The 12740-nt window shown below is 40.5% G+C and overlaps 1 protein-coding gene across 3 annotated transcripts in view; it reads right to left on the reverse strand.

Moving 5' to 3' along the window:
• Positions 1–12740, reverse strand: part of MXI1 (MAX interactor 1, dimerization protein) — an 862954-nt gene that overhangs the window by 59474 nt on the left and 790740 nt on the right. For all 3 annotated transcript variants that reach the window (XM_044055700.1, XM_044055699.1, XM_044055701.1), the window contains exon 5: positions 3924–4095. In XM_044055700.1, coding sequence (XP_043911635.1) covers positions 3924–4095 — 172 coding nt within the window. The remainder of the gene's footprint in view (positions 1–3923; positions 4096–12740) is intronic.

A 12740-nucleotide genomic window follows, 5' to 3' on the forward strand; every position in this document is an offset into this window, starting at 1 on the left:
TAAGAAAAATCTTTCTTTATGTGCAAAATAAAGCATTACTCTCCTTGTATAATAATAATAAAGTTATCAATAATACTGATAAGGGTGGGGCAGTTGTATATGGGATTGGGTTCTTTATTCTCAAAAGGACTGTAATCAGTTACTGGATGTACAATTCTATCTAAAATGGTTCTGGATCTCACATTAAACTTAAGAAGGATATAGATGCCTTCTTATCCTTAGCCTTTGAAGAAGGGATTATTTCTAAAAATATGTTATACCATCTTATAGTACAGGATCCTTACCCCTAATATTTTTCTATACTGCCTAAGGTTCATAAAAATTCAGTAAGTCCCGTGGTGAGACCCATAGTTCTGGGTCATGTCTCTTTAACGGAGCCACTTTCTGCTTTTTTAGCTCAGTATTTAAAGCCATTGTTAGTTGGTGTTAGATCTCCGATTCAAGATACTACTGACTTTTTTAATATAATACAAGAAATGCAACTGGAAACTTCATGGTATATGTGTATACTGTATGTCAAAGCATTGTACGTGAATATTCCACATTGGGCTGGTTTGTTGGCAATAGAGTTTTGGTTGAATAAGCTATCTTTATACAGCCCAGGGTTTAACACTTATTTTTTCTTTGAACATGTTTTGACCAAAAATGTATTTTATTTCATTGGGGATTGTTTTTTTACAACTAAAAGGCGCAGCTATGGCAGCTTCCTTTGTCCCCATTTATGCAGACTTATTTATGGGGTATTTAGAAGAACAAATGATTTATGATGCCTGTCATAGCTTCTTTTTGGAAGAAATAGATACATGGCGTCATTACCTTGATGACTGTTGGGTGGTATGGAAATCTGATATTTATTTGCAAGTTTGTACAATATTTGATTGACAAAAAATGGGGGGGGGGGTTACAGTTTACTCTGACATAATATTCAGCAAATTCCTTTTTTGGATGTCAGAGTTATCAAACATGTTGATAGTACACTGTCTACTTCTCTCTTTCGCAATGAATTTCATTATAACTCTTCGCTGTATGCCAATAGTTGCCATCCACCCCATACAATTAGAAATATTCCTAAATCTCAGTTTTTGAGGGTGAAAAGAATTTGTTCCTCTGCTGAGAAGCTGGATAAACATAATGTGCAAATGGCAGTAAAATTTGAGGCTAGAGGTTATAAAAAGGGTGACATTTATCGGGCATAAGATTTTGTACATTCTATGGATAGATTTTCATTATTACATTACAAAACAAGACAGAAGTGGACAGTCCAATATGTTTAATTACCAGTTTTGCAAGTAATTCTACAGCTTTTTGTAATTTATTCATATACATTGGGGGATAGTTTTGTCTGATAATAGGTTAGCCTAGTTATTACCAACACATCAGGCATTCACATATAGACGGGGAATACTACTGGTAATTTAGTATTTATTTATTTACATTTGCTGTAATTATTTGAATAATTTAAAAAAAAGTATTTCATTCTGATTCCAATGTGTAACATTCTACTGAAGGGACACAAATAGTGGGTTGTTATTCCTGTGGACATTGTTCGGCTTGCAATTTTGTTATGAAAATATAACAATTTTCATCTTCAAATACTTCTCGTGTATTTGATATACGTTGTACCAATACTTGTGTCTCTGAATGGGTTATACATCTGGTGGAATGTAGTTGTTCCGCTTTCTGTGTAGGTCAAACTTCTAGACAATTTAAAGTTTGTATTTTTGAGCATTTAAGTGACATTAGGAATTGTTATATGTCTAATGCACTATACATACTCTTAAGCGTTCTGCTGCATCTTTCAGGTTTATTGCTATTGATCTTATTTGCTTCAAGGGGTTAACTAAGTTGGGGTGGGATGAACTATTACATGAAAAGGAAAGTACTTGGATTATTAAATTAGGAGCTTTGTTTCCTCCTGGACTAAATGATACATTATGATTGGTTCTTTTCAATTTGGGGATGGGGCAAAGATCATATATGTTTGTGGTTCACTTTTTATTTTATTTATATTTTTGTGGCACTGAAGAAGGCCTCTGGCCAAAACAGATTTGCCTTGTTTTCTTCTGTGGTTTGTATATGTTTTTACAAGGTCTTACGGAATACAAATTAAAGAATTATATCACAGATGTGGACTGCTGGCCAATGTTTTGAATTATGACTTTGGCTTTTTGGCCTGGCACCTTTGTCGTAGTTGCAGAGCATTTTTGTGGTGTGTCCTGGTAAAGAATGACCCAAAGGACCTTCCTCAACTGAAACCTTCCAGTTGACATAAACATGGACTGGTGTGGTGCCTCAGAAAAGGAGTCCTTAAGCCCAAGTATCACCAATCAGTAAGATGGTGACTCAAAGACTGCTACTTAGGATCAGGCTGGCTAATATCAGGCTCCTGATGAACACCTTGGGGCAGGGTAGTACATAAATCCCAGGACACACCTCAGAGGGTGAGAATCTGAGGTACAAATCATCTTCCACTGAAGCAGAGGATGCATGCAGGCTACAGCCCTCACTATTTGATGATAGGCTCATTATTTACAGAAATCAACAGTACCAACCAAAACACCAAATTTACATTTCAGATGGACAGGTTGTCGTCCTCCTATGAGTGCTTGTTTTTGTGGTAATGCATGCATACTGAGTGCAGGACTCAACTTCTTGAAATGCTCTTGATGGTCAGCAAAAGGATCTACCCAATGGAAAAGCGCTTGGCAGCCAACATTTTTTTTTACCAGCAAAATATTCTAAAAACTTCTCCCTTCTACTTCCGTGATTGGCAGGACTGAAATGCTGGCACCTGAAGCATTACCTATGTCACTGCTAATACAGATCGTGGCTGGCTATTTGACAGCTACATGGACACCTAGTGTGCTGGTGTTTAGGCATGTGAATGTAAAACTTCACCAGTGATACTGAGATCAGAACAGTGTGAGCAGTAAAAAGGGAACTGGTGGGCTTGGAGGTTGTGTGCACTAATGTAGCTAGCATACTATGCTGCAGCATGCATTGGTACAAATATGTGGACACCTCTGAATGTGGAACTTCCAAATTTTTTGTAGAATGGTGATTGTCGGAGATGACGAACCCAACCAAGGACCCATTAAAGACAAGTCCTCAGTATCAGATCTTCAAATTCGCTATCAGTGGCTGGCTGTTTCTTTTTCCCTATATACCTACTTCTCTAGACCCTAATGTGAAACGATTAACTGTGTATGCAGCCCAGGAAGTCTGCCAGTCTCCCTGTTACTTGAAGCCACACATTAATGCTGTAAAACTGTTTAATCTCCACCAGAAAGTGATTTAACTGCAGGTGATCCCTCTCCCTTCCCCAGTGATATGTGGTGATGACCACTGGCTGCTCAAGCCCACCAACTTCAGCTGACACTCTGGCTCCCAGGTCTCTGTTTAATAGTGGGTTACCAGCAGTTCATACTGAAATCCCAATTATGTGCCAGTGGCAAAATTTAAAGTCACTATCAAGGCTGGCCTAAAGGTGTTCGGGGATAATAGCCTGTGGTCCTAAAATGGACTAGGTGAATTAAAATGTGGTTGCAGGTGTAAAATCATTTTCAGGAAGTATACAACCGCCAAATTACTGCAGTAAAAAATACATATTGACTCCTCATGCATGTGCACATGCATAAACTCTTCAAATGAAATAAATGATTCTAACACACATTTTATGTTACAATTTTACACAAGGGAACTATTAGAACAATTTCCCAGTAATCCACCCTAGACTTTCGCAATGTTCCATTATATTGTGATCTGCAGTCAGTATCTGCAGAATCGTTCTCAGGATAAAGCTCAATAATGACAAACAAAACACCTTTACTCATCTATTAACAAAAGACTGCTGCAGACAACATCTGCTGAAAAAAACAAGCAAATCCAAAAATCAACTGTGAAAAGATCTACATTTTGCTCACCTCGCTCTGAATCAGATCGATCTGACGACACAACAGACCCTAAACTGTCGATTCGTATTCGTTCCACTTCTTGACCATTCTGCAATTGTTCTAGTCTTCTCTTCAAATACCGCTGTTCTCTTTCAAGGTTCTCAAGCTGATGTTGGCTTCTTCTTTCTGCATCTTCTAGTTTCTAAGATGAAATGGAAAACTCAGTTTACTAGAATTTTTATATTTTCAAACTAGCTGGCTGGTACTTTAATGTGCTTCCTTCTTGGAAATACACAAAAAGCTGCTTTCTGGTTCCTTAGGTAATACCACATATGCACTGACATCTTCCACAGCCTAGTTCAGAGTATCTCTGCAATTACAATGTGTAGGCAGAACATCCGATTAGTTTTAGTCATATGACCAGCTATCAACATCAAAACATAAAATAAAAATAAGATGACTAGCATTTTAACTTTGTGTCAATTTTTTTTTAATTAACTAGACTGACTCTTTACGAAAATTTCTAGCTGCTGTAAACTTTACCATGTACTGGCTTCATTTTTTTCATCATCACATGGGGTTATGGGGTTACTGCAAAACACCTACATGCTTGTCAATGGTCTTATTTAATATCAAGCATTTACTTCACTATTTTTACTACATATTTATATTAGTTTATTTAATACTTTAAATTCTTATGCTTAATACTTTCAAATCAAACTTTTGCTCATTTGGCTGTGCTGGCCTTTATCAGTGGAACATTTTTATTGTTTGTCAAACTATCACTTTTAATATTTCCATTTATTCCTGCCACTAAGTCTGTCCTGGACATAATCTTATGTCAAAAGTTTCACATTTTTCTTCAAATATCAATGTCAATCAAAGTGTTATGACAAGCATTGCTTGTAATGTCCTATGGCATTCTCATACTCAGTGGAGATAAATGGGTGACTAAAGTAACACATACATTAATAGAAAAGAAAACAAACCATATTAACATTTTTTTCACGTACACACATTATAGTTTATATCTTCTTTTCTTTATAACAACTGTCTTTCAGTCTTCTTCTTCTCTTTTGGCTGTTCCCGTTACGGGTCGCCACAGCGGATCATCTGTTTCCATTTCTTCCTGTCCTCTTCATCTTGTTCTGTCACACCAACCACCTGCATGTCCTCTCTCACCACATCCATAAACCTTACCTTAGGCCTTCCTCTTTTCCTCTTACCTGGCAGCTCCATCCTTGGCATCCTTTTCCCAATATACCCAGCATCCCTCCTCAGCACATGTCCAAACCAAACACAATCTCGCCTCTCTGGCTTTGTCTCTAAACCGTCCAACCTATGCTGACCCTCTAATATACTAATTCGTAATCCTGTCCATCCTCGTCACACCCAGGGCATATCTTAGCATCTTTAACTCTGCCACATACAGCTCTGACTCTTGCCTTTTTGTCAATGCCACTGTTTCCAACCCATATAACATAGCTGGTCTCACTATCCTCTTGTAGACCTTCCCTTTCACTCTTACTGGTACTCGTCTGTCACAAATTACTCTTGACACTCTTCTCCACCCATTCCACCCTGCCTGTACTCTCTTCCACACTCACCATTACTCTGAACTGCCGATCCCAAGTACGTAAACTCATCCACCTTTGCCACCTCTACTCCCTGTATCCTCACCATTCCTCTATCCTCCCTCTCATTCAGACACATATATTCTGTCTTAGTCCTACTGACCTTCATTCCTCTCCTCCTCAGAGCATTTCTCCACCTCTCCAGGGTCTCCTCAACCTGGTCCCTACTCTCACTACAGATCACAATGTAATCTGCAAATATCATAGTCCACGGGGCCTCCTGTCTGATCTCGTCTGTCAACCTGTCCATCACCACTGCAAATAAGAAAGGGCTCAGAGCTGATCCTTGATATAATCCCACCTCCACCTTAAATGCATCTGTCACTCCCACCGCAGACCTCACCACTGTCACACTACCCTCGTACATATCCTGTACCACTCTTACATACTTCTCTGCCACTCCCGACTTCCTCATACAATACCACAACTCCTCTCTACGCAGCCTGTCATATGCTTACTCTAAGTCTAAAAAGAGACAGTGCAACTCCTTCTGACCTTCTCTATATTTCTCCATCAACACCCTCAAGAGTAAACATCGCATCTGTAGTGCTCTTTCCCGGCATGAAATCATACTGCTGATCACTAATCATCACCTCCCTTCTTAACCTAGCTTCCACTACTCTTTCCCATAACTTCAAGCTGTGACTGATCAATTTTATCCCTCTGTAGTTACTACAGCTCTGCAAATCACCCTTATTCTTAAAGATAGGTACAAAAACACTTTTTCTCCACTCCTCAGGCATCCTCTGACTTTCCAAGATTTCATTAAACAATCTGGTTAAAAACTCCACTGCCATTTCTCCTAAGCACCTCCATGCTTCCACTGGTATGTCATCTGGGCCAACAGCCTTTCCATTCATTCTCTTCATAGCTGTCCTTACTTCCTTTTTGCTAATCTGTTTCACTTCCAGATTCACTATCCCCACATCATCCAACCTTCTCTCTCTTTCTCTTCATTCATCAGCCCCTCAAAGTACTCTTTCCATCTGCTCAACATGTCTTTCAGTCGAACATTACATAAATCACTCAGTTCATGCCGTCCCTTCAACCTCACTCTTCCTCCTCCTGAACATTAATATGCATGTATTGTTCCCACAAATTCCATTTATTTCTAAGTAATTTACTCTTTCCTTCTTCTAAGGATCTCTCTTCCAGTTTTTGTATATATTTTACAATATTTAATACTTCTAATACAGCCAGTTTAGATTTTGATTTCCATTTCCTAGGGACTGCTTTTTAGGTAACCAGCAGAATTACAACTAAGAAGGCCTTACTATATCTAGGCAATTCAGATCCTGTGTCCCAGCTCAAAAGAATCATTTCCTTAGTTACAGTCATTTGCTCTTCCAAAAATTCTGACAAGAGTACTCTATAGGGAATTTTTTTTAAATCTGCCAACAAATTACACTTCTAAAATTTATGTTATCAGTTACTTCTTTCTTCCCCATCACACCTCCAACATTTGCTATCTACTTCAGGAAAATTTTCTGAAGTCTGCTTGAGGTATAAAAATACCTATTCAAACATTTACAATCAAAAATCCTAAACCTTCTGAATTTTGTTGCATACTTAACAGCCATCCATCCATCGCACCCTTGCAAATTGCTTTTCTAGTCTCTTACTAATCTTTTTAAATTTCTTCTGATCTATTATTATAGCTATCGTTCAGTATTTTACATGCCCTACTAATTATCCCCTTTTTGACAGCAGCTTCTGTTCTATGTTCAACGAAAAAATCTACCAGAGCAGGTCTTTCACTTAGGACTTCCCTGTCCTTTCTCCATTCATGTGTTGGCTTAGTACTTAAGAATACTTTCTGCAACTTTATGAATATAATATTCTGTATGGTGGTTATTATTCTTAACGATATGCATCCAACCCCACCGCTTTCCTTATTTCTTGAACTTCCATCCTGTTTTATCATCATCCCTTTTCACATTGAACCTTCTTCTTGTGTTATGTATATGACACTTGACTGTCTCATATATCTCTTTGAATCAGGTAATCCTAAACTACATTTTTCTATTGGGAAAACCAACTTATCCCACTTAACGCTTGTCATCTACCCTTCCCACATAAATTCCTTCAACTCTTTATGAATTATTGTCCACATCTTTTCCTTTGGTTGACAAAAATATGCCAGATCTGTATATAAAATTAAAGGAACATAAAACGTTTTCACTGCTTGTACCTTACTACCCATATCCATATATATCAGCTTCCAGTTTCCCTCTTTTTGTATTACCTTTTGTTTACTCTCTTCTCACATATCTTCTGCTGCCATAACATAAGCCTTTTTAATCCATACTCCCAAATAATTCATCTCAGCATGTCCCCATGATGTAGGTATTGCTGTACTAAGTCTCAAGTGGGTACATAATTTATGGCTATAGCTTTTATTTTATCTTCATTAACTTTATATCCTGGAAAGACCTGAAAATGTCTCAAAATGTTACACAATACTGATAAATCCTTTTCTGGATTTATCAAGTACAAAATCATATCATCTGCAAATAAAGAAAACTTTTTTGATACCGTATCAAGTGTATCCTCAGATTTCTGAGTCCTTTGTTTTCTTTCCCAATGGCTGTAAATATAAAGCTTACAACAATGGGGAAAGCCCCTGCCTGATTCGTCTGTTCAAAAAGAGGACACCCCTGCTTGGTTCCTCTGTTCAAACACAGCTATTTGGAAAGGAATCCTCCCACTTTAATTCTTGCCTCCAAACCGTCATATATCCTCCTTATTTAACCTTATTATTTTATCAGGGAATCCAAATGCTTCCATTGCCCTAAAAATGAAATCCCAGCTTACTCTGTCCAATGCTTTCACTGCATCACTGTATTTTCTTACATTCTGCTTCCCCCTGGACCATCACTGTTCTATTAATGTTGTCAAATGTTAGCTTTTTTGAAACATATCTAATATTGTTTTAGCTAGTATAGACATAATAACTTTATAATCATGGTTTAAAATTGAAATTAGTCTATATGAGGCTGCGTCTGATTGGTCTTTACCCTATTTGGGTGATCCAGCCACCACAGCTGGTCCACCCCTCCTTTTAAAATACTACTAAACAAAAGCTTACACATACTTAGCTTTTTCTTCCCTCCTAACTTTCAAACTTCCACAGGAGTACCATTTGTTCCTGAAGACTTCCCTGAAGATTGATTATACATCACTGTTTTTGTCTCAGCTCCTCTTATATTAATTAGTTTTGAGCCTCATCTTCGTCTAATCTTGGTGCAATTAAGTCTATAAAAACATTTCCATTTGCTCTCTTTTTTGGTTTCCACATTCCTCTGCTTTACACAAATTTTCATAAAATTTTCAATATATCTCTTAATACAGGATCTCTGGTTATGTTTCTTGTCATAGGCTCCTCAAGTTGAGCGGCAACCCTTTTTACTTTCTATTGACCAAGTCGTTACTCCAAAATGTATTATGCCCCGGAGTTTCTATAAAAAAAATAGTTGCTTAAAAGCAATCTTTCTAAACTCAAATATATTATCTCAAATATTCCCTTATTTTCACTTTTAGCATTCTGCAGTTGTTCCTCCTCGTTTTGTGAGATTCCCTTATTCTGCAATACTGTAACCTTTGTCAACCCATCTAAACAATTCCTATTACTTCTTAACCATATCTCTTTCTTTTTTACTCACAGCCTAGTTTTTAAACTCTAATTTCTTTTAATCCCGCTCCCTATTTATTCCTTCTGAAGAAATATCCATCTTCCCTAATAACTCACATCACTTTCTCTTTTATTCCCACCCTGTGTTTTAAAAAAAGAAGTTATGTACTCACCATAACGTTCCATCTGAGTAGTTATACTTCATTCTTCTGCAACCTGTGGGTATACGGATCCATATCGCATCTGAGCCCACAACTTTTTTTCTAGCATCTGCTCCGAGCTCCTCCCCTTACCCATAATGCCCTGCCATCTCCTATCTTCCCTCAGATTGAGTTTGCTGCAACTAAAAACATAAGCAACTCAACCCAATAAACCAAGCCTGAAAACATAGGACAAGGTCCGGGGGACGGAGGGAGGGAATGTTGCAGAAAAATGAAGTATAACTACTCAGATGGAACGTTATGGTGAGTACATAACTTCTTTATCTGAAGTAGTTAACTTCATTTTATCTGCAACCTGTGGGACAGAGTCCCCAGCTACACCGATCCTGGGAGGCCCCTATGGAAGGATATTCCTGAGCACCGCAGAGTCAAAGGATGCTCTACCCCTCGAAATCAGATCTAATTTGTAATGGGAAATGACGGTATGTGAATTGGCCCAGGTCGCAGCTGCATAAATATCTTCCAAAGGCACCCTAGACCAAAAAGCAGCAGAAGTCACCATGGATCTGGTAGAGTGAGCCTTAACAATACCAGGAGGAGATAAACCTTTGCTTTGTAGGCATGTGAAATACAAACAGCGATCCATCTGGCCAAAGAAACTTTAGAAATAGCTTTTCCCATAAATGCTTTGGAAAAGGAAACAAACAATTGGTCAGTCTTACGGAAAGACTTCATTCTATGAAGATGAAAACGAAGTTGTCTATGAACATCTAACAAATGGAGTTTGTATTCACCTTTATTTTGGAAGTTGGGAAAGAAACGGGCAGATTAATGGACTGGTTTATGTTTGTTTCAGATGCCAGTTTAGGTAAGAAGGAAGGGTTAGTACGGAGGAAGACCCTATCCTTATAGAAGACCAAATATGGAGGCACGGCAGACAGAGCTTGAAGTTTAGAAACCCCTCCTAGCAGATGTAAGGCCGACTAGGAAAGCGGTCTTCCAGGACAAAAATTTCAAGTCCACCGAAGCTGCACATTCGAAAGGAGGAGCCACCAATGCCTGTAAAACAAAAGTAAGGTCCAAGGAGGCACTGAATCCTTGACAGGCAGCCGTAGCAGAAAAGTACCTTTAAGAAAAGCCTTACACAGCCTAGAGGAGGCTAAGGCCATGTTGTCTTCACCAACGTGAAAACTGGAAATGGCTGCCAATTGTACTTTCACTGTGGAGGAACTAGCTCCTTGCTGAAAGATACCAGACAGGAAGTCCAACACCGCTGGAACAGGGAATGTAAAGGGATCTGTCTTTCTCTGTGAGGCCCAAATGGAAAAGCGCTTCCATTTACTGCAATAAAGTTTCCTAGTGGAGTCTTTAAGAGAAGCCACCAGAATGGATTTTACCGGGGATGAAAGACCGGGAGTCCTGGCAATTAATGGAATTGGAACAACCAGGCTGGCTGTCAGCTTGAGACTGCCCAGATCAGTCGGACGTGCCCCCGACGGATGGGAGATTAGATCCGGGCAGGGATCCAGGACACACAGGGGAGCTAAGAGATGAGACCAAATGAATGGGAACCAAACCTGACAAGGCCAGATCGGGACAATGAGGATCACTTTGCACCATAGTCGGCAAGCTTTCTGAAGAAACTTCAGAATGAGTGGCAATGATGGATAAGCATACAGAAGCCCGGGGGGCCAAGCATGGACTAGAGCGTCTCTGAAGACTTCCCTTGGTGAGGGAATCAGAGCGAAGAACTCGCTGCACTTTGCGCTGGAAGGAGATGCAAAGAGATCACAGCAAGGCTGACCCCATGCAAGGAAGATCTCCTCCGCTACTGACTGTTTCAGAGACTACTAGTAAGGCATCAGAATGGCCCAACACAATCTGTCCACTAAAATGCTGGAGCACCCCGGGATGTGCATTGCTATCAGAAACCGACCGGTGGAAATCGCCCATTCCCACACTCTCATGGCCTCGCGACATAGGGGGTAGGATCTGGTTCCCCCATGCTTGTTGATATACCAGATAACTGACATGTTGTCTGACTGAATTGCAATCAATCTGAGAGGGGGGACTCTGTGAAAGGCTTCCAACGCTAAAAGCACTGCCCTCATCTCTAGAACATTTACGTGCAACTTGGTCTCTGACTGGGACCACATGCCTTGGACTGTCCTTCCCAAACAGTGTCTCCCCCACCCAAGTTGGAAGGCGTCCGTGGTCACTGTGGCTTGGACTGGAGATGACGCAAATGGGCGTCCTTTTGATATCTCCGGTGAACTTAACCACCAAAGAAGAGATGTCCTGCAGACGTGACTGATCTTGATCGGAAATTCCATGGGCAGGTCTAGCCACACCATTGAACAGCCAGAGTCCATTGAAGAACCCGCATGTGAAGGCGCGCACAATGGAGAATCGATATGGTGGCAGCCATGGAGCCCAGAGCCCAGAGAACCTCGCTCGCCTTTGAAGACTTGGAGTTCACTATCTGAACTATGAGGCACCTGAGATGTAGGATCCTGTCTGCAGTTAAGAATACCTTCATCTGCAAAGTGTCTAGCCGTGCCCCAATGAAGTCTAAAACCTGTACTGGTTGCAAATGGGATTTGTGAACATTAACTGTAATTCCCAGTAGATCTGCCATCCGAATGAAATAATCTCGGGCCAGACACAAGTGATGCTTGTTGGGTGCAGCAAAGAGCCAGTCGTCCAAGTATGGAAACACTTGAATACCCTGAAGCCTCAGGTGAGCCGCTACAACTGCCATTACCTTGGTGAACACCCTGGGGGCTGTGGTGATACCAAAGGGTAGGGCTCTGAACTTAAAATGACTGTCACCCAGCCGGAAACGCAGAAACCTCCTGGAGCTTCTGTGTATTTTGATGTGGTAGTAAGCATCCTGGAGGTCTAACGAGCACATCCAGTCGCACTCTCGGAGATAAGGTAGAATGGACTGTAAGGTGACCATCCGGAATTTCTGTTTGGCTACCGACAGGTTTAATGTTGACAGGTCTAGAATGGGCCTGAGGTCCCCTGTCGTTTTTGGCACCAAAAAGAACCTTGAGTAGACGCCTAATCTGGACTGATCGGGGGGAGGGGGGGCCTGTTTGATGGCTCGCTTGAGAAGCAGCTTTGAAACCTCTAGAGCTGCGGCCTCCCTGTGAGTGGGTGGAACATCCGGGAGGTGTTTTGTAATATTTGGAGGGGCAACAAATGGGATAGAGTAACCTCTGGATATTTTCTGTAAAACCCAGCGATCTGTCGTAATGGACTCCCATGCCACTGGGTGTAAGGACAATTGTCCCCCTACTGCCTCCAGAGTAGGACAGTCGGGGAACCCCTCAGGGCTGCTGACCCGGTCTATCAGAAAAGGGTTCCCTAGATCCGAAATTCCTGGGACCCCCTCTACCTCTGGGTCGGCGTCGAT

The sequence above is a fragment of the Protopterus annectens genome, chromosome 14.part0 (assembly GCF_019279795.1).
Source record: "Protopterus annectens isolate FY-2018-M chromosome 14.part0, PAN1.0, whole genome shotgun sequence".
In the NCBI taxonomy this organism is placed as follows: Eukaryota; Metazoa; Chordata; order Ceratodontiformes; family Protopteridae; genus Protopterus; species Protopterus annectens.